Source organism: Eutrigla gurnardus (genome assembly GCF_963514095.1).
Source record: "Eutrigla gurnardus genome assembly, chromosome: 20".
NCBI classification, from domain to species: Eukaryota; Metazoa; Chordata; class Actinopteri; order Perciformes; family Triglidae; genus Eutrigla; species Eutrigla gurnardus.
Genome location: NC_139931.1, coordinates 21,389,219 through 21,414,425, shown reverse-complemented (window position 1 = coordinate 21,414,425; position 25,207 = coordinate 21,389,219). Strand labels below are relative to the sequence as shown.

The following is a 25,207-nucleotide window of genomic DNA, read 5'->3' as shown; positions in this document are numbered from 1 at the left end:
ACCCGGGAATCGAACCCAGGACCCTCTTGCTGCGAGGCGAGAGTGCTACCCACTACACCACCGTGCAGCCCCCACAGCGAACTTGTTTCATTCAAAAAGAAAAATAATTTAGGCGAGGCAAAAAAAATGCAATTTCCACTATGTTTGAGCTGCAGTAACTCAGTGTCAGTAACACGTAGAGTAAATCTGACACCTGCAGAAGAAAATTCAAAGGGTTATCTTTCAGGAATGCTCAGCTTTGTGCCTGTAGTCATAGGGGTTCAAAAACAGTAACCATTTTACTTTGGGTATGTCGTTTTCAGCCTTTTCTTCAAAAATAGGACGGCTTTGCAAGAGGTACCTACCATACTAGGTTATCATTGAGCTACATCCCTGATATTCCATGTCTGGAGGCTATTAGTAACAGATATACTCTGTAAAAAGTTTGAAGGCCACAGGTGAGATAGTTTTCCAGATATTGCTGTTTAAAAATGGCTTTTCAGAGCATGATGCCAAAAACCGTCTAAACTACCCTTCATTCAATGATGTTTCATGAGAAAACTATTGACAGTAGAGACCTAATATTTTGGATTAGTCCTATTACCAAGTGTGTCTTTGTACTTGAATTTTTTCAGGACATTCTGAGATGGTCAGGTGGGAAGATTTTCAGAAATTTGATGAAATGACACGGAATGACCCTAATGTTAATAGTGTGTTTAAATTCATTTTTGAATTGATGAAAGATGTATTTTGTGAATGTAGATGAGAAACCTGATTGAAAGGAGATTAGAATTGATTTGTGTAACATGATTCATACAGTACTGTTAAAAAGACAAAATGGTGACTCAAGGTTTTAATATCTCATGCTACAGTTACTTATTATTTTGTGGGCAGTATTGCTGATTACATTCGAGTAAAAGAAGAAGATAGATATAATTCTGTACAGAAATTCATGACTGCTGGTGTCTATGCAGATTGTTTTTTTTTGTTGTTGTTGGTTGCCGAGTGCTGGATCTGCGTCGAGTTATCAGCGGTGATTTCAACCGGGTCTTCTGTCCGAGGCGTGCCGGGGTCGAAGGGGATACCACATCCTCCACCTTCATCGCTGCATGGAGAGTCACACGCATGTGGAGCCTGAGCTGCGCAGTAACCATTCATTACACACATACTACCCGGGTAGCACACACACAAACATACACTGAAAACACTTGGACTGACACGAATACAGATTCACCTGAACTTTGACTGGACAGATTGAACTTTGATATCAGAACAGCTACAAGCTGAGACGACAATTTATTTTGTCTTTGTTCATTATTATTTTTATTTTTTAATTCCATTGGGGATTTTGAATCTCAACTGATTTCAACTTGATTTTGATGTTGTGAGAATAAACGTACTTGTGTTTACTACATACTTACCTTCCCTCGCTCCTTGAGACGAATTAGAACACAGTGTTTATCTTAAGTGGTCTTAGTAAATCACAGAGAGTTACAATAGCAAACATCCTATGGAAACAATACCCAGCCGTGTTGTGTTAAAAGAATTTGTCCGTAAACGAATAAATTCACCCAAGGAGGAAATCAGAGACAGAAGTAAAGTCGACGTCTGACTTTAATCTTAATCAAGAGGAGCAGTTACAATGCAACAACGTGTGAGGATGCTACAGAGAAAGTGCTCAAATCACTGTTGTGACTTGAGTCTTTTAAAGGCACAGGAGATAATGCGTCATTGACAGTTAACCTTCATGCAGAACAAGACATCATGACTACCAGGCCTCTGATAACATTTAGGTCAGCAATGGGGATACTAAAGTAATAAACAGTTCAACACATAAAGCTGTAACCTGAACAAAGAAAACTTTAAGACATGAGGTTATACAAAATTCTTACACTGTAAAAAAAAAAATCCTAATTTTACGGTATATGACTCTAATTTTTTACAGTAGTTTTTCTGTTCTTTGAAAATAGTGTACAAAACTGTAAAATTACAGACTTTATCAGTAAATGAACAATCTGCCTGTTATTTTAAGTATTATGACAGTAATGATAAACTACATTTATTTCTCATTTTTTTTACAGAAAAATACTATATTAATTATACATTATCTTTCCGTTTTCTTAAATTAAATACAAATTATTGTAAAATGACAGTAATTCTCTATAATTAAATATGTAACTTGTAATAAAAAGGTTTATGTCCATAAAAACAATCTTAACACTTTTCTCTGTAATTTCACAGTAAATCTTATTATTTTCACATTTACATATAATTATACATTCAACCTGCAATTAAATATGTAGCTTGTTATATGAAGGTTTATTTCCATACTAACAATCTAATGTTTTTCTCTGTAATTTTAAGGTAAATCTTATTAGTTTTAGATTTATGTGTACTTTTACATTCAAACTCTGTAATTAAATATGTAGCTCATTATATTAAGATTTATGTCCATACTAACGTTTTTCTCTGTAAGGTTAAGGTAAATCTTATTAATTCACTAGTACTATGTGGTATGTATAAAAGTACTTGTATAGACTTTGGATTAGACTAGATAGTATTAGACTAGTGAGTACTTTAATATTCAAACTGTAATTCTGGATATAATGGCAATGATTCTAACAAAAATACGTACAGGTCAGGCTGTCTGTGCAGACAGGTATGGTGCGTCTTTCAGTGGCTGAAGGCAGCGTAATGTGTGGGGAGGTCAAAAACAGGTCAATGATGGCAATCGGTAAACTTGTTGATGGGTAAAGCTTGAATTCGGATGATGCTTCAATAACAATGATTATCGCAAAAATAAAAAAATATGAGTGGGTTAGCTTACGTTCCAATTAAAATAATTAATAATATATCTATGTTACCTTTATCCTTTATCTGCTGTTCAGCAAGTAATGCAAGTACCAGTAAAAATATTGATGCTTTTAATATTTTGCTTAAATCAAGTGAAGTCAACTCATCTTTGTTTATATAGTGCTTTACACATAATGCAGTAGATCGTGTGTGACAGAGAGAGAGAGAGAGAGAGAGAGAGAGAGAGAGAGAGAGAGAGAGAGACAGAGATGCTTATGTAATTAAATATATACCCGCCTACAAATAAAAATAAATAAACATTTATTTTCTTTATCATCTTTTCTTGATAAAGATAAAGATACCACGCTGATACAATTGCTATTGGCTTTCTTGCCATGTTGCTTTGAATGTGATTGGTTGCTGTCATCACGAAAACTGGCCAATGACAACTGTGCGCGCCTTCTTTTTGAAAATACGTCAGTTTGAATGGGTATGCGCTGGCAATCGTGCACTAGTGGACTACCTGACCACTAACGTATTACCTGGATTATTACCTGGACTATTTTACATCTGCTCGCCATGTTTTCATTTGGAGCGAATCTGAGTTGTGGGATTTCAACGGAGAACAAAAAAGTGGAGTATGGACACAGTTGAACGGTCAGGCGGATCTGTTTGGTCAGCTAACATTACTTGGACTTCACTACATAACTGCTGTATTAGGTAAGAATTCATTTCCCTTCCCTTTGTAAAATCATAACCTAACGCAGTGTTTGTGTTCATTCCCTTAATTTACAGTGATGGTCTTGTCAAACTGTTAGCTAACCGTTAACTAATGTTATCGTATAGTCGTAGGTGATTAACGTTATTTTAGCACATTTAGGTCATTTCGGTCAGCACCGAAATGTGTTTCTGAAAACATCCAATGCGAGAAATAAGCTATGCAGTTGTTTTATTTTAGATCGAACGTTCATTTTAAAAGATGTTCGACAGCTTGCGGGAGGCGGCGCCCCGTCTCTCAAAACTCGCCACGACGCGAAGCCATTGCACGGCAAACAAACAAAATAGTTTAGCGCTGTGTCCATTTATTCAACTCAAGCATTAATTCAAGAACAGCAATAAGGTTTGTGGCATTCAGATAGCACCATACAGCTTTACTTCTACTTGAAACAGAAGCACTGATGTCAACCTGAACACTGAAGTAAACATTCATACTGGGAGCGGTAGCTACAGCAGCTAGGGAGCTACCTCTCCTAGCATGAATGTTTACTCCAGTGTTACTGTTGACTTCAGTGCTTACGTTTCCAGTAGAAGTGAATATCGCTGCTTCCTGCTCGCTCCCGCTCGCTCCCGCTCTCGTCGTCACTTCTTGTCCGCGTATTTTTTGGGGGGAAATACGGATATCCATACCGAACACCACAGCTAACTAGCGACTCTATGAGCAACTGCGACCATGAACGTCAAGTACTAACAGCGTCCCTCTCATGAGTATGACTCAATGACCCGCCTCCCCCAACCCCTGTAATTGGAATTGCAAAAAAAACTGACTCTGGATCAACTAATAATAACAGAAAAATAACTAAAATCCTTTTTATAGTAAGGACTTTTCAGTGGATCTTACTTTGTCCTTTTTCCTTTCCCCCTCCCCCAGGTGCACCAAAGATCCAGTTGATTACTGGCAACTTGGAGGAGGATTCTTCTTGATCTGCTACATTGCACTGTCACCTCTGGTACAGATTAATTGACCTTTTGTGGTATGTTGTGATTTTATTTGATAATACACTGTACATTTAAGGTTAAATTAAGAGGGCTGAATAGGCTAAATTAAGAATGTAATGCATGTGCACAAATACTACAAATATTATTGGAACTACAGAGCCCCCAGGGACAGGAGAACATTGTGGAAAACAATATAAAACTGAATTGGAAAATACAAGCTAAAAAACAACTGACAACAACCCCCTCAGCCCAGCAGCTCTCCACCTGTTTCAAAAGTGAAACGCCATCACCTTGTCATGATAGTACAGCTAACAGACAAGATAGACACATGGAGAAATTACATTTTTAGTTTTTCAATTCTTCCTTGGGGGTCTCTGAAGAACTGCTTGTGAATAATTGGTTGATATTGTAAATTTACAACTCAATACATTAAATAAAGGGGTTTTAGAATCAATATTGGTGTGTATTTTATTTATAATTAAGTTTCGCAACCTACTTTAATTGAAACAGTGAAAACCTTTTGATGTATCAATTTTGAATTTCCTAAGTATCTTTTGAGTTGAGGATATTTCACAATTATCTTTGAGCAGCAGAATGAAAATGTTACTTAATCTGAATTAGATGTATTATTATAGATATTTTACTTTAATTTTAGGGTTTTTGTTTGGCAGCCGTAGCTGCCGGTCATTTTAACTGTTTTTTAAGGTGTTTTTAACTGTTATTAAAGGTGTTTGATTGTAATAATTTAGGAAAATCTGTAGAATAATGGTATTTTTCTACAGAACCTTTAGCACTGTCACTTTATTAAAGGTGTTTGATTGTAAAAAGATTAAGAAATATTTGTAGAGTAACTGTATTTTTCTGCAGAACTTTTAGCATTGTCACTTTATTAAAGGTGTGATCATTTAAAAAATGGGAAAAATCTGTAAAATAACGGTATTTTTCTGCAGAACATTTAATGAAATTTTCTGTAATAATAATGTTTTTGCACTCTATTTGAATTAGGGTATTTTACTTTAATTTTACGGTTTTTGGTTGGCAGCCGTAGATGCCAGTCATTGACCTTTTTTTTTTCTTACAGTGTATAACATGTTGCAGGAAGCTTTTACGCAGAGTGCAGGGGAGCCGAACGCGCAGAGCCGCATTGGACGACAAAGAAGTTTTACACAGTTTTATTTGACACTGTGTGTTTTTCCACCATAGCAAAGAACATTTAGAACACAGAGAAGGACATGGAGGGGATTTCTGCCGAGATACAGAGGCAGTCAGACGTCGCATTTACATTTTCTCCTTACTCAGACAGCAGCTGTGATGTCGTCTCACCAACACTTGCAAGCCATGTGCCTGTCACTCAGGACTGCAGGACGGGTTTGGTTGAACATGAAGACATCCACTTACTGCTTCAAGTGCAATGCCTCGTAGTCTAAACATAACATAACATACACTGTGTGTAATAAATCTTTTCTGATATTATATTTGTTATAATAAAGAAAGAGCTTCTCACCTCTTGACTAAATGAAAGAGTACACTGAAAAAATAAAACCCTTGGATCAATGTAAAAAAATTGAGGTAATCAATCACACGAAATATTTGACATTGACTCGAAGCAAAAATTTAATTTAGTTTAACCTGAAAAGTTTAAATCCATGCAACCACTTTTTAAAGGTTGGAGCAATCGAATCATTTTAGTTTGGAGCAAACTAATTATTTTAGATTGTCTCAAATAAAAAAGTAACAGTTGTCATTATTTGAAATGTATAGTAAATCAAATTTTAAAAATTGCTTTTTATACATTTTGATCAGTGACTACTCAGAACACTTTCCTTTAAAATACATTCATATTTATTGTTCCATAAACATTCAACATCTGTTTTAAATGTCCTGTCGAACTCCTAAGACATCATGCAGTACCCATGGCAAATTTACCAGGACATACGTTTTCTAATTCAGGTGTAAGCCTTACTATTAGCTAAACACATGATCAATTGCTGCCCTATTGATATTTTCACCCTGCTGCACACACTGCCTCACCCTAATCTGTGAGGTCTTTGGAGGTACTAACATCTGTCTATGGCAAAAAAAAGGTAGTCTGACATCACAGACTGTGGTGGGGCAGTGTGTGCAGCAGTGTAAAAATATCAACCACAGTTCATCTTAAAATACAAGTAATTTGACAAAATGGCTTTGAGCCCACAAATTTGTTACATAATTCAAATCATCACTTGATGACATCACGTTTGTAGTAATATTGAATTGGGAAGGGTTTTCCTGACGGAACACATTTCACCTTAAAACATTCTAAAATATAATTAAATGTTATTTTGACAGCATTGTACACCTGTTTCAAATGTATATGATGTTGACAGACTCTTTCAGCTGAACACAAATCCTGGAACTGCTCCTCAGACAGTGAATAGTGGAACTCCTAAGACACTGAGAGTTTAGGCATAATAGCTCAAACAAAAACTCTGAGCCTACAAAGTTGGTGACTTTAAGTATCACTCACATGATGGAATCAACAGTTAGGAACATTGAAGTAGGAACATTCTTCTGACAGGAAACGTTATCCAAATGATTTTCTTAAAAGGGTTTTAAGATGACTTGTGTGAATCTCTCCAGTTCTCAAGATAGAAAGCTCCTGGTCCCCTCCATTAGTCTGAAAATTTAACCTCTGTGCTGTACAGTTGGGTGCTCAGTCTATTGACTTTCTTGGTCATCCTTTTTCCATCAAGCTCCATCAGGACCTTTTGCACAAATTCAAAGGTGAAGTGCAGCCTTTTTGGATATTTTAGGTTGAGTGTGTATAAGAGCCCAAAGACACCATGGCAAAAGCTGTTGCAACTAAGGGCAACTCGTTTAGGACCTCTGTTCCTTCGGTGACAATTTTAATTTCTTCGGGTGGATGTAGAGGATCCTCTTTCTCAGTGATAAAGATCGCCATGGTTGTCTGCTCCAGTTCTTCAACCTCATTTTCCTGCATTAAAAAAAAAGAAAAGAAAAGATAAGCGTTATTGTTTCAGAAATCGAATCTTAATCTCTTATAAACTCTAAACTTTCAAAACTTGAATAGGCGCAAATCAAACAAATGTTTATTGCAAGGGGTATGACGAGATTAAAAGTGACAAGATTTCTTGTCGGGTTAAAAAGCTGTCACATGAGACTCACACAATTCACATATTTACCCTATTTATTACATATGGCTGTTAGTCTGTGGGTGTTAACTGTGTGAGAGGGTGAGAGCCCTTACCTGGTATTCTTTGATAAGATTCTCAACAGGTTCGCATTCTCTTCTGATGGTGATGTCCACAGTCTGAGTAAGAACAGTTTCAATCAATTAAAATTAAACAATCAATTCAGCCATGGATCTCACTGATACACAACTTGTTCATAGATACCTCATCTAAAACTTGCAAGGTCCTGGTGGTCTTCTCTTTCACAACTCCTCCCTTGCTCCTGATGACCTCCAGCAATTTGGTGGAGTGCTTGTCCAACTGCGAAGAGTACTTTGTCTCCAAGGGAACTGTTGTGATTCGGATGAACTTGGCATTGATCTAAAAAGTAGAGCATACAGAAAGAAGGGTACACGTTTTTAGATGGTGAAATACTTAAACCTAGAAAAACAAAACAGAATCACCAGCACAGTCTAACCAAATTATCACCTACACACACAAAAAAAAAAAAGAAAACATGAATTGAGTGCCATGCCGATGAAACCACTACAGGCTAACAATTAAGTTAGTAAATGCATGGGTGACTAATGCGTCTGAGATGCTTTGCATCTAAAAACCTACATCTGAAAAAGTGCAGGCCATCTCTCGAAGACGTCTTCAATGCTCGGCTTCTTATGCACAATTTCTTGTCTCTGGTATCCAAGCGTCTTTGCCATCTCTTGCCAGTCTTTACATTTCCACATACATGGATAACTGAGGAAACATGATACAAAAGATACCTTTAGTTAACTGAGTAGACTACACCTAATTTTCTATTTACATTTAGTTTAACCTAGTAGATCTGGTAGACAATTTCCCAGATAAGAGAAGATTCTATACTTTCCCCAGCCAACTGGCCTAATTATCAAAAATGTCCTTATGACAATGTGAATAAAACTTACCACAAGCAATGATCACTGGCAGGAGCTTCCAAATAGGTTGCACGGCAGGAACACAATTGATTGGTGGCTGCTTCCCTGAACTTGAAAGAGAATACATTATTTAGTTTTTAAGTTAACCATCAAAGTGTGTTCGCTACTAACATGATGCACAAATTATCCAACTTTTACATAAACACATATACTTTATTTTATGATTTTAGGGAAGCTGGCTAACATTTTGGTACTTTTTTTTACCACATGTAAATGCTGTTAACAGTGTAGCAAAGTAACATTACCAGCTAGAATTAGCTGGGCCTTGTAATACCATGGCTGATAAATACTGAACACGAGATAATTAGGAGGGGGAATAAAAGATCACAGATGCCTTTATGCTATTGATAGCAGAAATAACCATCAGTCAAATTTGCAGCTTGAACCTGGGGATTAACTAGTCACCACGTGTCAAAAACGAATAAAAAAAAACTTTGGAGCATTATTAACCCCCTTCCTTACAAGCTAGCATGTCATGGTTGGTAATAATTGATGCCTAACGTTGTGTAGTTTCATATGATACTACTACTATCTTCACTAGCATTAAAACAGAACCCGCAGAGCACTTTAAGACAGTAATGTCGGCAAATAAACATTTGCTAGGCTCTTCGCGCCACTGTTAACTATTAAACACACTAAGCAGAGCAAGCATTTTAAGTCACGAACATAACATTAGCTGTAACGTTAACTAACTTACACGTGGTAACTTGCGCTACCGTCAATTCCGCCACAAAATAACATTACATTTAGAAATGATAGCTTGCATTTGTTAGTTAACGTAGCTAGCTAACTGTGATAGCATAACCCACCCAAGAGGGCAGCTAACGTATGTTAACTTTATAGTTTGAATGAAGAATGCTAACGTTAGCGCTAGCTTAACCTTATAACTTACAAGCTATCAAGCGGTAGTACTGAAATTACGGCCAGAGTCAAGGCCAGTCAGGTATACTTGGAAAAAAACGTTGACGGTAGACAAGGTTTAATGTTTTTACCTTACCAGTATCAATGTTGCTCGTTGTCGTTCTTCTGTGTCGCAGCCTGGCTCGAGGGGTCTGTTGGAGTGTACCGTTGCGGCCGACGCCCACTGATTCTGTGACGGAGGGTTTTTTTATTCCTTTATTTGGACGTAAACGGGTCAGAGAGCGTGATCTCAAACTCAAAATGCGCATGTGCAAATCATGCTTAATCTAATAAAAATGCTTTGATCAAATGAATAAATTCAGTTCAATGTCCAGCTGCTAATTTATATTGTATCCAAATACAAAAATAGTTTCAACCATAAACATAAATTAGAATGTTTAGATTAAATGAAAAAACTAATAACTTTCAGCTATTAGAGCGCGAAAATACACATTAAACCAACAACAGCAATGTTAGACTTTTTTCAGTGTAGCTGGAGAGAGCAGAACAGTGAAAAGGAAAGCAAAAAGTGGGGATTGAAAGGTTTTTTGGAAAGAAAAGTGCACAGCAGGAAGAGAAGGAGGGAAATGAAGGAGAAGGTGAACTGGAGAGACCAGGAGGGTCAGAGCAGGGGAAGGCCACAGAAGGAGATGAAGAAATATGTGAAGGAGAAGAGGATGTGAGGGATGAAGAGGAGGCTGCTGTAGATTCAGAAAGTAGGACAGAGGCAGGGAGTGATCATCAGGCAGATGAAGATGACGGGGAGGAAGTGGGTCTTTGCCTACAGCAATTCCCCCTGGACCACATGGTATGTTTTTATTCTCTTTCCATATACATTGCAGTACAGTAGCATCAGATATGTCACTCAGTAAAATAACATGTTTTCAGTTATTGGCTATTTTCTGTAGAATATGTTTTAGGGTAAGATATTAAAATAGTTACAAATGTGTCTTATTTTATCAGTAATTAGGATCAAACAAAACTAGGTAAAACTAATGCTATGATAGAGAAAAACTATAGAACTGCATTAGATACTTCTATTTGCCACTATCTTTTTTTAGATACATCTGTCACGGGTGTACTAAGATTGAAGGAGGTATGGACCTAAATGCAGTTAAAATCCAGACAAAGACCAGGGGCCTGTACTAGGAAGCAGGATTTGGGGTTAGCGAGGTAACTTCAGGGTTAACTCTGGGTTTTCCGTCCTACGACGCTGGTTCACTTCTTACCGGGGTAGATCACCATGGTAAGTTAGGCTGCAGCCTGCTCCGGAGCAGGTTATGTTCCTCATAAGAGATCAATGTGGAGAAAAACACCGCTTACTGACCAATCAGCTCTATTCGTGTGCGGATAAAAAAAAAAGAAGCTCGGTGGATCGTGTCTCTTAGGAGAGCTAGAGTGTTCAGAGACTGGCAAAACCCTTTTTCTGTCCCTGATGATGTTTTATATGAGTTACAGATTCTCATCAGAGGGAATGACTTTTCTGTGTCAGCGTACAGCCTACTGACCACTTTGAATTATGTTTTTATATGTATTTTATTTGCTCCCAAGTCCGTTTTACACCGCCGGGATTGCAGCTGAAAGAATTATAAGAATACATCTAAGCAACACATTAATTTGTTTAAAGTTATGCTTTGGCCTTTTATTGTGGGTTAGGGTTAGAGTTAGGGTTAGACACTCTCAGTCAATAGATTGATTGTGTCTCCACTAAAGCAGGTAATTTATGAAGCCTTGTCCGTCCACCCAGTCTCTGAATGACTGATATATATGATCACATCCCTCCTCTACCCTGTTATCTCTCACAGAGGCGGGAACACACATACACAGATCCTGACTTTTCAAGTCCCCGCCTTGACCACCTCTCTGCCACCTGTTGTCTATCAAAAGGAAATTGGCTGTGTTCAAAATCACATGCTAACGTACTATTCATACTAACTTTGACGTAAATTTGAGTATGTAGTGCTCTACATAGAATAGTATGTGAATTTGTGTATGCGAGAAATTCCCGTATGTAAACTGCATCGGCAAGAATTTCTGATCTTGCTAGATATACTCAACTGCCCCAAAATGCATTGCGACTCTTCTAACTCACTTCTGTGAACCACCGGTGGTCGGTGCCTGGTTAGAGTCATTATACGATCTATGAACTGACTATTGATGATTAATGATCTTAATACTTGCGATCGATGGCAAGTGAAAGCAGCTACTGAGGACAGAGGAAGGAAGAGGGAAATCTTGGGAGCGTGCATATACACTCACCGGCCACTTTATTAGGTACACCTGTTCAATTGCTTGTTAACACAATTAGCTAATCAGCCAATCACATGGCTGCAATTCAATGCATTTAAGCATGTAGAGGTGGTCAAGACAACATGCTGAAGTTCAAACCAAGCATGAAAATGGGGTAGAAAGGGAATTTAATTGACTTTGAACGTGGTGTGGTTGTTGCCAGATGCCAGACAGGCTGTTCTAAGAACACTGCTCAAAAAATTAAAGGGAAAAGCTAAACAACACATGCTAGTTCTCAATGAATAACATATTCCAGTTGGAAATCTTTATTCATTACAACGTGCAATGCGTTGACAACAAAACAACAAGGATGATTAATGAAATCAAAATCCCCATCTTATGGAGGTCTTGATTCAGAATCATACTGAAAATCAAAGTGGAAAATCAGATTGCAGGCTGATCCAACTTTTGTGGAGATTTTTCAAGACATGTCAAAATGATCCTCAGTAGTGCGTGTGGCCTCCACGTGCCTGTATGCACTCCCTACAATGCCTGGGCATGCTCCGGATGAGACGACAGATGGTCTCCTGAGGGATCTCCTCCCAGACCTGGAGCAGAGCAGCAGTCAACTCCTGGACAGTTTGTGGTGCGACATGGCGTTGGTGGATGGAACGAGACATGATGTCCCAGATGTGCTCAATAGGATTCAGGTCTGGGGAACGGGCAGGCCAGTCCATAACATCAATGCCTTCATCATGCAGGAACTGCTGACACACTCCAGCCACATGAGGCCTAGCATTGTCATGCATTAGAAGGAACCTAGGGCCCACTGCAACAGTATATGGTCTCACAATCGGTCTGAGGATCTCATCCCGTACCTAATGGCAGTCAGGGTACCTCCGGCAAGCACATGGAGGGCTGTGCAACCTTCCAAAGAAATGCTTCCCCAGACCATTACTGACCCACCGCAAAACCGGTCATGCTGGAGGATGTTGCAGGCAGCAGAACGTTCTCCGCGGCGTCGCCAGACTCTGTCACGTTGGTCATGTGCTCAGGGTGAACCTGCTCTCATCCGTGAAGAGCACAGGGCACCAATGGTGAATCTGCCAATGTCTGTGATCTCTAGCAAATGCCAATCGCATTGCATGGTGTTGGGTTGTAAGCACAGGCCCTATTTGTGGATGTTGGGCCCTCAAACCACCCTCATGGAGTCGATTTTGGACCGTTTGAGTTGAAACTTGAACATCAGTAGCCTGCTGGAGGTCATTTTGTAGGACTCTGGCAGTGCTCCTTCTGTTCCTCCGTGCACAAAGGAGCAGATATCGGTCCTGCTGTTGGGTTGTTGTCCTTCTTCGGCCCCCTCCACGTCTCCTGGTTTACTGGCCTGTCTCCTGGAATCTCCTCCATGCTCTTGACACTGTGCTGGGGGACACAGTAAACCTTCCTACCACACTGCGCATTGATGTGCCATCCTGGATGAGTTGCACTAACTGGGCAACTTCTGTGGGTTGGAGAAACCGCCTCATGCTCTAGTGGTGCAAACACTGCCAAAATTCAACAGAGAAATGGTATGTGGTTACCACCTGCAGAACCATTCCTTTATAGGGATGTCTTGCTAATTGCCACTCGTTTCCACCTGTGGTCTGTTCCATTTGCACAACAGCAGGTGAAATTGATTCCCAATCAGTGCTGCTTCCTAATTGGACAGGATGATATCTCAGAAATATGATTGACTTTACAGTGCAGTTTGCAGTTACATTATGTTGTTTTAGTGTCCCCTTTATTTTTTTGAGTGTGTATTTCAGAAACTGCTTATCTACTGGGATTTTCACACACAACCATCTCTAGGGTTTACAGAGAATGGTCCGCTCTAGTGAGCGGCAGTTAAGTGGACGAAAATGCCTTGTTGATGTGAGAGGTGAGAGGGCAGACTGGTTGGAGATGATAGAAAGGCAACAATAACTCAAATAACCACTCGTTACAACCAAGGAATGCAGAATACAATCTCTGAATGCACAACACGTCGAACCTTGAAAAAGATGGGCTACAGTCAGTGGCGGCGCCAGAGTATTTTTTCTGGTTCAACTACGGTGGGGCTAACTCATACGGCGTTGGGGCTCAAATCAATGCCAGAATTTCAATGTGAATATTTAACAACACACCGCCAGCCAGAATCCTGTACGCACTGTGCATACTTTTTTGAAGGTGAAAAAAAAATTGATGGTGCTGAACCGGGGCCGGATTGGAAGATTCAGCGGGCTAGATTTTTAAATTATGCAATTCAGCGGGTGACACAAAACAACGTCTGCCCAAGCAAGTCAGAGCTTTTCTTTCTCTCACACAGTGACCTGGAGAGACGCAGCCGCATTTGAGAGGACGATCGCGCGTGTGTGCGCAATGTGTTGGCCCCTCTCCACTACACAATACAGCTCAGCTCTAGTCTCGTCACCTCTCTGCTGCTGAGCACTGTGGGCCGAGCCGATGCATGTCTCTCTCCCCGGGCCGGGAGAGTTATCATACCGTACTGTGCGTGTGTGTCCAAGCGTGTGTGTGCATGCTTGGAGTGCTCACAAGCGTGCGCTTGTGTTTAGGGCGGGGATGAAGGGCACAAAAAAAATATTTGCACCGGGGCCTATCACCATGATATACACTACTGATTTCACTGATACTGAAAACATTAGATTTTGTCTTAAAAAAGTATTTTTCCATTTGTTGTTGTATTTGCCGTTTTTGTGCGTACATTGAAATAAATTGAATCCTGGCGGCGCTGACAACACCCTCCCACAGCTATAAACACGCACACAGTGAGAGAGAGAGACAGAGACAGCGAAACGTGAATAGTTACGTTAACAGCCGGGACCCGAGTGGTCATCTTCCCCTGCAGGTATCAACGGTGCGTCCGTAGTTTTATCCAACACGCCCGCCACCGCCATCTGTTGTTCCGTCCGACGACGTTTAAAAACAAATGTATCCGTCCTGTAGCCTGATCCCAGCACATATCAGTTAGAGTTTGCTGTATTTTGCACACAAGTAACTGAACATGCTGAACTGTTATCAGGCTGTGGAGACAGAAGATAATTCTGCCATCCTTGTAGAGGTGGGGGTGGTGCAGGTCGTGCCTTCTGTGATTTTGCCAGAACTGAATGAGGACTTAGAGCCAGTGGTGGAAGAGGAGGTGAACCACCCCGCAAGTAAGCCTTTAAAGGGATAGTTCAGAATTTTGGACATAAGACATATTTTCCAAATGAGCCGGTGTGTTCGAGACGTCTGGAGACGTTTTCAAGAAATTTCATTCAGTTCTTCTAGTTGCCGAGTTCGCTTGTGCTATGGCTAGCGCAAGTCAACAGTTCTTAGGGGCTCGCGTGGCCGTGGGCTGCCCGGTGTTTGCGTGAGGTCCAAGCGCTTTTCACCCAGGTCTGAGGGCATGAGTCCCGACAATTCGTCCCGGTTCGATTGCCTATTTACGTGCAGTATTTCGGGCGGCTCGTCTTAGAGTTTTGAGTCCGATGGCGCAAAGTAAAGTTGCTGAGAAACTAGTTCCTCAAAGAATGGATGATTCATGCGATGCAAGGTTAGTTTTGTTCATATCAACACAGATATGTACATCAACAGTATAGTGTTTTAATTGATTTGCCTCGGGTGCACTGTGGAGTGGGCAAGACTGTTTTTAATGCCTGTCTAACTAAGAACTGTTGACTTGCGCTAGCCATAGCATAAGCGAACTCGGCAACTAGAAGAACTGAATGAAATTTCTTGAAAACGTCTCCAGACGTCTCGAACACACCGGGCCCTAGTTTTGTGGCGCAGCGCAGGGCTGCGCAGGGTGGCGGAGCTGGCGTAATGCAAGTTTCGCCCCCCGCAGCCTTGCGCACGGTCAGTTTGGCAGTTTGGTGGATCGCCTGTGCCAAGATGGGTGTGGCAGCGCAGCAGGGGGAGGCGTCAGAGATTCAGCTTGGCGTTTCGTGGCAAAAAGCCTCACCGAGACTACGCTGAAAGCCCGCCAGCTCCAACCTGGTCTACTCTCGGCGCAAGGCGTAAATACAGTCCATTCATTCAAGGCGAATCACAGCTGGCGGAGTGGAAGTTTGGTTGACGGCGCGCAGTGCGCACACGTCACCGAGACCTCACAGGCAGGTTTCCACAGTTCCAGGCACATTTAAATGCAATAAATAATCACAACAAACACTATTTAATGCAACTAATTGAATCAACACGTGAATTTATATCTATATAGATTGTTCCGTCACATCTGACGTCAGATCAAAGGCGGATGGCACGCGTAACGGAAACTCAGCCTCTCGGACCAAAACATCTCCCTCTCTCTCTCCTGTTTTTTATAATATCGGCATTGTTATTATTATGATACGCACGCACAGCGCGTGATGCTCATGGTGGGAGCGGCGGCGCTGCTTCTGTCATCGGGTTGTCAAGTGACGGATCTTGCACTGAACCTCCCCTAAAGCATTAAAGGAGAGGAGAGGAGCTCATTTGATTGGTGAAGATCTGAATCGGCTGTATTAATCCCAGTCCACGCCTCATCTCCTCCTCGTCTCCCACTCACGCCTTCTTATCCTCCCTCTTTCCCACTTGTGCGGGTGGGCGAGACGGGAGGTGTGCCTGCGCGAGCCTGCCCGGTGCACGAAACTTGCACAGTCCAGGCGGACACACCCCGTCGGCGTGGCGCAGGTGCGCTGACAGCTGACTGCGCCTGGTCTACGAAACTAGGGCCCACCGGCGCACTTGGAAAATAGGTCTTATGTCTAAAATTCCGAACTATCCCTTTAAGGATTCCCACACAATGGACGATGAGGCGGTCCCAATATTAGTGCTAAGAAATCTGCCAATATTATTCTTGATTCGTTTGACATAGGCTGTGTTTGAAATGCCAGACTAACGTCCTACTTGTACTAAAATGTGACGTATATTTGAGTACGTAGTGCGTCTACATACAATAGTATGTGGATTTGTGTACGTGAGAAATGCCCGGATGTATACTGCATTGGCAAGAATTTCTGAGTATACCTTGCTAGATCTACTCAACTTCCCCAAAATGCATTGCGGCTTGTCTGACTTCTGAAACTTTTTGGATAATGGCGGACGAATGTGGCGATTCTGGCGACAACCAGCAACAAACCACGTACACATGTAAGTATACTGTTACACGATTTTTATGTTTTCAGCTGACTTTTAAATCGTATTGATAATTGATAATGAACGTTACTTTATTGTTGTTGGAATTGTACGTTAACGTTACGAATCGAAGGTCCTGCTAGCCGGCTAGCCTACAGACGGTTATTTACCATAGAGGTTCAGGCGGTGTTGTTTCTTAATGTTTCTTAAAAGGAACCCCGGCTATGAAGACTTGTAGGCCCTAATACGCCACAATTGTTGTCTTGTACTAAAATATGTTGTTTGAACCACACAAAATGTTGCCATTGCTTTAAAAATATATAATATTTAGTACATATTTTGACCTACGTAGGACGCCATGTTTTCCGCGCGCAATGCACTCTGGGGGCACTCGGTAAAATAGCTATTGACGCTAGTGTTTGTTTACGTGCGTTTGTTAAGTAATTTCAAGTAAAATGCCACATTGTACTGCTTTTGGATGCGATTTCCAGTCAAAAGGCAACAAGGGGAGTGATCTGAGTTTACACTGCTTTCCTACTGACAAGAAGAGGAGAAAGGAGTGGGAATATGCCTGTGGACGGACACAACTTCCCAAAGATCCGCGGCTGTGTTCTCGACATTTTTCTCCTGATGCATTTGAGGCTTTTAGTCGACCACAACTGCTGAAAGAGCTCACCGGAGCGGCTGGGTTTAAACAAAGACTAAAATCAAATGCTTTTCCGACAATTTTCCCACATAAGGAGCCTAAATGACCTCGGGGAGCGAGTGAAATGCACGTTAAACATCGATATGTACCGCTCCGCCGTAAAGCGGTACAAAGCGATAAACAAACAAAAACTATCTTCTACAGAGACTCGCAAAGTAAACACATGGCGTGTTATGGATGATTACCGGAGTTAGCGTGCTCGTGGGACTAAACGAAGTGGCTACTTTTGTTCGTTGGACTCTTACCTTTCTCTGGATATCGGGATTATCATGCTACATGTTGTTTTTGGACTTCCAGACAGCTCGAAAGTTAGGGAACGCTGTGTTTGCTTTTGATGTGTCTCCGTGATCCTAAAATGGCTTGCTTTGTTTGATTCACGAGATTTTCAGCTTTCAAATGATGTATAATATGACGCAGACGCATTGAAAATAATATGCGATTAAACGGAATGAATGCGAAACTAGTGCAAAACGGCCCGCAGGGCTAATTATCTATAAAGCACACAACAGCTCTGGATGCTAATAATCTCTAAAATTATTGATATTGGAATAAGTTTGATCACACAATAGCTTACCGTGAACATCTGCTGAGAAAAATTGGAGCTCTTGACAACAAACACTCTCCCTCTCGGTTGAGATGCAGTTGCCGCACATACACCACCGGTTTTGTCCCACTCTCGCCTCATCCCGTCTTTCTTGCTCTTCATTTTGATGCTCGTTTTGTGAAACATTGTCAGTGCTGTCCTCCTCATTAATGTTTCACTCGGGTTCAAATTGAAAAGGCTGAACAGATGACATGTTTATGTCGCTGAACAGTTACAACAGGGTCCCAAAGCCGGCCATTGCAACCATTTGACGTCACTACCCAGAGTGCATTGGGACGTTAACAACAATGGCGACCTACAAGTTAAACTATTTTAAGACATCAAGAAGGTTTTTTATATCACTTTATTATAACTGATACTAACATTTATCTTTTAAGAACTACAAGTCTTCATAGCCGGGGTTCCTTTTAAAGAACAGGGATGGAGGGAAGGTGGAGCCTGGATGAGCTAAGAAGAAGTGGGAGAACATGAAGCAGAAATACAAGGTGAGTTGGAAGCAGTTTAAAGTCTTGAACACTACAGCATAAAAGAAACAAGATGAAGGTGTCTTTCTTATAAATAACCAGACAAAGTCAGTGCTGGGTAATATCCACATTAACTTTATCCCATGTGGAACAGTATTACAGTACATATTATAATATATGACTAGTGGTGAATAGTTGATCTAAACAATGATTATGAGAAGTGTTGTTTGTATGAACTGAAGGTGTCAGCACTGAGGGAGGAGAGGTCACTGCTGCACACTGGAAGTGTTTGTTGTCATGGATGAGGAGATGGAGCAAAGACCTGCTATTACCCCACTACACCCCATCTCCTCAGCCATGATGCCAACCACTGCAGCAGGGTCTCTCCTCCAGAGCAGGAGGAAAATAGACCTGCAGGCCTAAAACATGAGTCAACAATCATATATATTCAGATATTTAGATTTATACAAAACCTAATAATCGTGAAACATTTAACAGGAAACATTTGTCTGTAAGAACTTCTACTGTGTGGTATTACATATAAACTGCTCTACTGATAAACAAAAATAAAACCTCAACAATAATCATGTTCCTGCAACACAGAGATCTGGACAATTGGAGCAGACACTGCAGCTACGAGCCTCTGAGGATGTCCCAGGACTGCTGGAGTCTCTGAGGATGTCCCAGGACTGCTGGAGCCTCTGAGGATGTACCAGGACTGCTGGAGTGGCTCGTTGGCTTCGTCGCTGTCATCCCCATCACCACCGTGGAACTATGGACATGGAACCCATCTGTTCTGTTAGTAAGCAGTGGATGAGGTTCTCATTGGAACGCCTTGAAAGTTGGAGGTCCTTCCTTAAATCCCCTTCCCCAAAGTAGAGGCGCAGCGGGGAAACATAAGGATTGACCTGCAGTACGGCCCTCTGGCACCAACCCGTAACAGAAAAACATCATATATTTAATTTATTCTGAACGTTTTCCTATTCATTTGTTGATAAACAGTACTTATTTCTTCATATCATACACGTATTGCAACCTGTGTATATAACATGGATTATTTGTCTAATAAATTATTCACAAATAGCCCACTACTTATTAGCCTACATGTTTGTTGATTTTGTTTATGCATGCATATGCCTGTCTATTGATGATCAAATAATAAAGGATCGTATTTAAAACAGATAAGTCATACTTACTTCAGAGGGAAATCCAAATTCCATGTACATGTGAATAATGTAGCTCCTCCGACGGGCCGATTGCCTCCGTTGTCTCCGCGGTGAAAGTGCTGGTGATCCATGGTCAGAGGTATAATACAATCTATGAACGGACGTTTAATGATCGATAAAAGCTGCTTAATAGTCGCGATTGATGGCGAGTGAAGGCAGCTACTCAGGTAAGAAGAAGAAAGAGGGAAAGCGTGGGAGCGCACATATATAATAAACTAGAAAACATTTGACAATGGTAATTTGACTTAAAAATATTTAGAAATATTTAAGTGTAATAATAATCATGCTTTATATTTTGATAAGTAATTTCCATTAAATGGGAGCTAGAACCGCTAACGTAATGGATTTAGTTACGCGACAGAAAATGAGGACGAGATGTCAATAAAGTTAAAAAACAATATAATGTAGTATGAGATGTGTATACTTCCATGTGAACAGTCTGAGGGTAACAGCATACTCAAACGTTCATTTAGTAGGCAGTATGCAGTACTTACACGTTGAGTATGTAGTAGGCAGTACGTTAGTACGGCTTCATTCGCGTCAGACGCTCCATTCGCGTCATTCGCGTCAGACGTGCCATTCGCGCCGCGTCAGACGCGCCATTCGCGCCATTCGCGCCGCGTCTCATCGCGCCAGACGCTCCATTCGCGCCGCCTCCGCCTGAATCGCGTGTCATCGCGCCATTTACATTGATTTTCAATGTAGAGTCGCCGCTCAATTCGCGTCTATCGCGTTCGGTGTGAACGCCCCTTTAGAAAGCGGAGCAATGTAACTGCATCAAAATAGAGATAGTTGGCGTGGCAGACATTTACGGCCCGACTTAATGCATATAACTGAATGAAACAGTCGATTGATCTACACGTGATAACGCTTTACGTTCAGCTTCACAGATCGACACTGGTGTAACGGTTAGCAACGCTGCCTACGGTACAGGCGACAGGGATTCAACTCCCGTGGTTGACAAAGTAGCGGAATGAGCAAATATTCATTTTCATATAGGTATAATCCACACAAAAAGAAAGTGGCTTCACATTAAAATTAAGCATAAGAATCTTGAGCAAATACGTAGACTAAGGCATATGATTTTAATCATGTTTCACATATTACACAGTAATGTCCTTAAACATTTCATAAATCTCCCGTTCGCAAAAGAGCTCTGCAAAGAATCTGGATTATGTCCGCGATATGAAATGTTGAAAATGTCGGAGAATATTATTTAGATATGTGATCGGTAGGAAAGGTATGGTGGCGCATTGCTGTCACACTAAAAAAAAAAAAAAAGGCAAGTATCAAGTAATTATGTGAAAAGTTTCTTGTTATAACAATATCTTTTTCACGTTTTAACAAGATAAGTATCATGTTATTACATGAAATTATCACGTTATTTCATGACAATATTTTCACGTCATAACATCAAAATATCATATTATTTCAAGATAAGATATTTTCACGTTTTTACAAGATATTTATTACATTATTACATGAAATGATCACGTTATTTCATGATATTGACATTTCCACGTTTTAACACGAAAATATGTTATTTCAAGATATGATATGTTCAAGTTTTTACAAGATATGTATCACATTATTACATAAAACTGTCGTGTTATTTCAAGATAATGACATGGTCGACACGGTGTGACATGGTCGACACGGTGTCCATAGAAATGGATGTTTCTCACTATATATGCTTTTATTTCCTACTTGGCATGAGACACTGGGAAATATTAATGTCTTAAGATGGATGGAATTCAAATAAGCATGTTGTTGTAGCGAAAAACTACATAATTTCTAGGTCCATTTCAGATAAACTAACTATCTAACAGATAGTCTCCCAATTGTAGTCCCAGATGAAAAGAAGTCCAGCCAGTCTTTAATCCAAACAAAAAAGAGAGATGTTTATTAGCCAATACAGGATCCAAACATCACGGGTTACCCCGGGGTAAGCGCCCAAGAGCCCCGTGTCCTTGGTTTATATGCTGTTGAACCCAGGATTCCACGCCCATGTCAGGTTGCCACCCTCACCTTTTCTACAAATCAGGATCTTATTTTTCTAAAAAACAATGACTGTCATAATTTCCCCACCCATCATTTGGAACTCTCCCAGCTGTCACAATTTGGCAGGGTTTTTCCCCATTAGCTTCCTAAAGCGTTCCTAAAACACATCTCCTCACTGCAGCAGGCCTCAAGGCCATTATGACACAATGGTGTACACAGTTTGTGTGGACTCATGAACCCAGGTGCAGGGCCTTTAAATCACAGCCTCTAACTTAGATATCCTTAGGCTGCAGAAATAATTAACCCCTTAGCCACTACAATCCCCCCTTTGGTCCTGACAAGGACCAAAACATCAAACAACCAATAAACAAATCTTCGTTAATACACACCACTACATATTTGCCTAAAACACAAAATACAGATTAGTAACACTTTGTTAGTTACACCCAGTGTTTGGAATAACGGCGTTACCTAACGCCGTTCTTTTAAACGGCGTTAGGTAACGCCGTTATTTTTTCAGTAACGGGGTAATCTAACTAATTACTCTTTCCGTCGTTACAACGCCGTTATCGTTACTGAACGTTAAATGCGGTGCGTTACTATGACTTTAATTTGTCGGTTGTCGGTTAAAAAAAAAGAAGTCAGGATCGTGTTCTGCTTGCGCGCCGCTCGTGCCTGGTCTCGGCAGCCTGTTGTCCGTGGAGAAACGTGCAAACTTGCCGCGAGCTGGAGCCGGAGTTGGGGCTGCTGCTGTTCTGAGCGGCGCGCGAGGGCCACGCGGGCCCCGGTGTCCCGCCGTTCTGGTGTTGGACGGGAATCCGGTGCAGCTGTGGAGCGCGGATGGTGAAGACGGTGGTGATGATGATGATGATGAACGGCCCGGCGGCTCGTGGAGGCACCGGGGTCTCGTCGTCATTATGTCTACTGCTGTGCGCTCTGACCCTGTTTTGTGATATATGACAGACACAGCGTCTCCCACTGTATAATTTCTCCTCAAGTTTTAATTATTCCCGCATGCGAGGTGCGGAGAATGCGATCTCAATTACTATACACAAGACTACACGCTACGCGACTATAGGAGTAGACTACAAGACTACAGTTTGCCATCCCATTACAAGAAAAATCCAAATTCTTTGACATTTTTTTTTCAGTAACGCAAATAGTTACTTTCCCTGGTAACTAGTTACTTTTATTATAAAGTAATTCAGTTACTAACTCAGTTACTTTTTGGAACAAGTAGTGAGTAACTATAACTAATTATTTTTTTAAAGTAACGTTCCCAACACTGGTTACACCCCAACTTGGTCCCTCAGTAAGGATCCCCACACCATCCCATTGGGTCAAAACACCCAACAGATGGATCAGAGATCATCACTGATGAGTCCTTAAACTTTCCTGGCAACCTGGCAGGGGAAACATCCTCTCCAGAAGCACTCGAGAGGTAAAAGCCCCCACCATGTGGCCTGTTTCTTGATGCTGACCTTTCCTGCTGGTGTAACAATGATTAAACATATTGTGAAACATTGTTTGTGAGCATATATAATGTGAAGCAAACCATAGTGAGTAACTACATCTAACACAACATCTCCTTGTGACTTCATAACATTAATATGTGCACTTTTGAACACTCCAGTGATTGTTAGTATACTAACAATTGTATACTAACAGTGATTGTTAGTACAATCACTGAAGTTTATCTAAGCAATATTATATCATGTTGTGTTTCACAACATGATATAATATTGCTTAGATAAACTTTTGATCATATGACTATGATTTATTCATGACTACGACTATATTGATTAACATCCACACATGATTTTTTTGGACCATTATGTCCAGGACTATGACTATTCATGACTTATGATTATATTGATAAACACTCATATGATTCTTGGATTATTTTATCCAGGCAACTTTGGAGGTTATCCTCCTTACATTTTTGTTTTTGTTACTTTCTTGTGTTGTTTTCGCCAGTAATGCCCTTTCAGGCGAACATTCCATCGTATCCCCTATCGGGCTTACTGATTTCCTGCATATCACTGTATAAACTAGATAATTTTATAATAATCTCCTTCAGAGTGCAGTTTCACCTGCACTCTCCCTCCTATCTATCACTACTATTGTGGCGCTGTTACTAGCCACCTCCCACTTTTACCCTCAACCCTATTTTTATAGCAAGAGAGACCCCCAGATCGGTGCTTGACTCATGGCAGTTTCAACAGTTCAGTTTATTGGCCATGGCTTTGACCGTCTGGGTAATGACCGCCTCCCATTGTAGTCATCCCCATTCTGAGTAGCTCCAATACATTTGACTGATGTACCTGTTTATCATTGCAGAACCTCAACAGTCCAGCATTCTGATGTTGTAGCTGGGCCAGTCTGCGCTGTGTGACGTTGGCAGTCTGCCGCAGGTTTTCGTTATTCGCCTGCAGTTCTGCATTCTCTTCTCTCAGCTGGGCTGTCTCATCCATCAGCAGTCTCCTAGATGTTTTTTATTCTTGGATCTTAACCCTTCGTCTGCGTTCGTATGATCTCCTCTGGCTTCTGGCCATTTCAACTTGTGCTTTGATCGTCAGACGTTTCTTTGTGTTGATGTAGTTGTCTTTAGACAAGTTGCCTATTGTGTTTTCTACCTTGCATTACGCTGACCATGTACCTAACGGCTGTTCCAACACTTGTGGCCACATGTGGCCAATTGCCTATCTACCATAGCAGTCATGTATGGTGTCCACCATGTTTCTTGTAGTTTCCGAAGAACTTGACTTCGTGAACAATGATCAGGTTCATGCATCTTTTTGATTGCTATCTGTAACAGTGATAGCGGGAGGACAAAGTGTCCATGGCAGCTTCTCCACAACCCTGCATGGGGGGTTGTTGTTCTGATAGCTCCTCTCTGTATACAAAGTTGTTTTTCAGCCTCTGGGACCTGATTTTGGGCTTCTATCAATGAGCTCAAAGTGGTTATAGGCGCACAGTCTTGCTCGACCGAGATTGCCGCTTGTGTAGCTTTCCCTGTTGCCTCTTTAGCTGCCTCATCAGCCAAGTTGTTTCCCTTAGCTACCAGAGAGTCATTAGGTTGGTGTGCTGAACACTTTACAATAGCTAACTCTGCCGGAAGCTGCATTGCTTGGATCAATTCTAGTACTGCCTGACCATGTACTACTGGTGTACCATCTGCTTGAATGAAACCTCGTTGTTTCCAGATGCTGGCGTTAATGTGACATACGCCATAGCCATAGGCACTATCTGTGTAAATAGTTGCCCTTCTTCCTGCAGCTAGTTTGCAAGCTGTAGTTAATGCTTTTATTTCTGCCA

General features: G+C 41.0%; 2 protein-coding genes across 2 annotated transcripts in view; one reads left to right on the top strand and one right to left on the bottom strand.

Moving 5' to 3' along the window:
- Nucleotides 1-25,207, top strand: part of LOC311030465 (syntaxin-binding protein 4) — a gene marked incomplete at its 5' end in the record, with an annotated part of 313,894 nt that overhangs the window by 155,073 nt on the left and 133,614 nt on the right. The window lies entirely within an intron of this gene.
- On the bottom strand, nt 6,794-8,633 carry LOC311031764 (uncharacterized protein). Its single transcript, XM_084038228.1, has 5 exons — nt 8,600-8,633; nt 8,280-8,411; nt 7,884-8,039; nt 7,736-7,798; nt 6,794-7,462 (listed from the first exon to the last, which is right to left on the bottom strand). The coding sequence occupies exons 2-5, from the start codon at nt 8,298-8,300 to the stop codon at nt 7,277-7,279; spliced, it is 426 nt and encodes a 141-aa protein (XP_083894354.1). The 5' UTR covers nt 8,301-8,411; nt 8,600-8,633; the 3' UTR covers nt 6,794-7,276.

Excerpts from the sequence above, each read along its gene's own strand:
- LOC311031764 (XM_084038228.1), bottom strand. The coding sequence starts at position 8,300 with ATGGCCTGCACTTTTTCAGAT. Across the intron at positions 8,040-8,279 it reads TGGCCTGCACTTTTTCAGAT|ATCAATGCCAAGTTCATCCG; the intron begins GTAGGTTTTTAG and ends TCTACTTTTTAG. Across the intron at positions 7,799-7,883 it reads CCTTGCAAGTTTTAGATGAG|ACTGTGGACATCACCATCAG; the intron begins GTATCTATGAAC and ends GTTCTTACTCAG.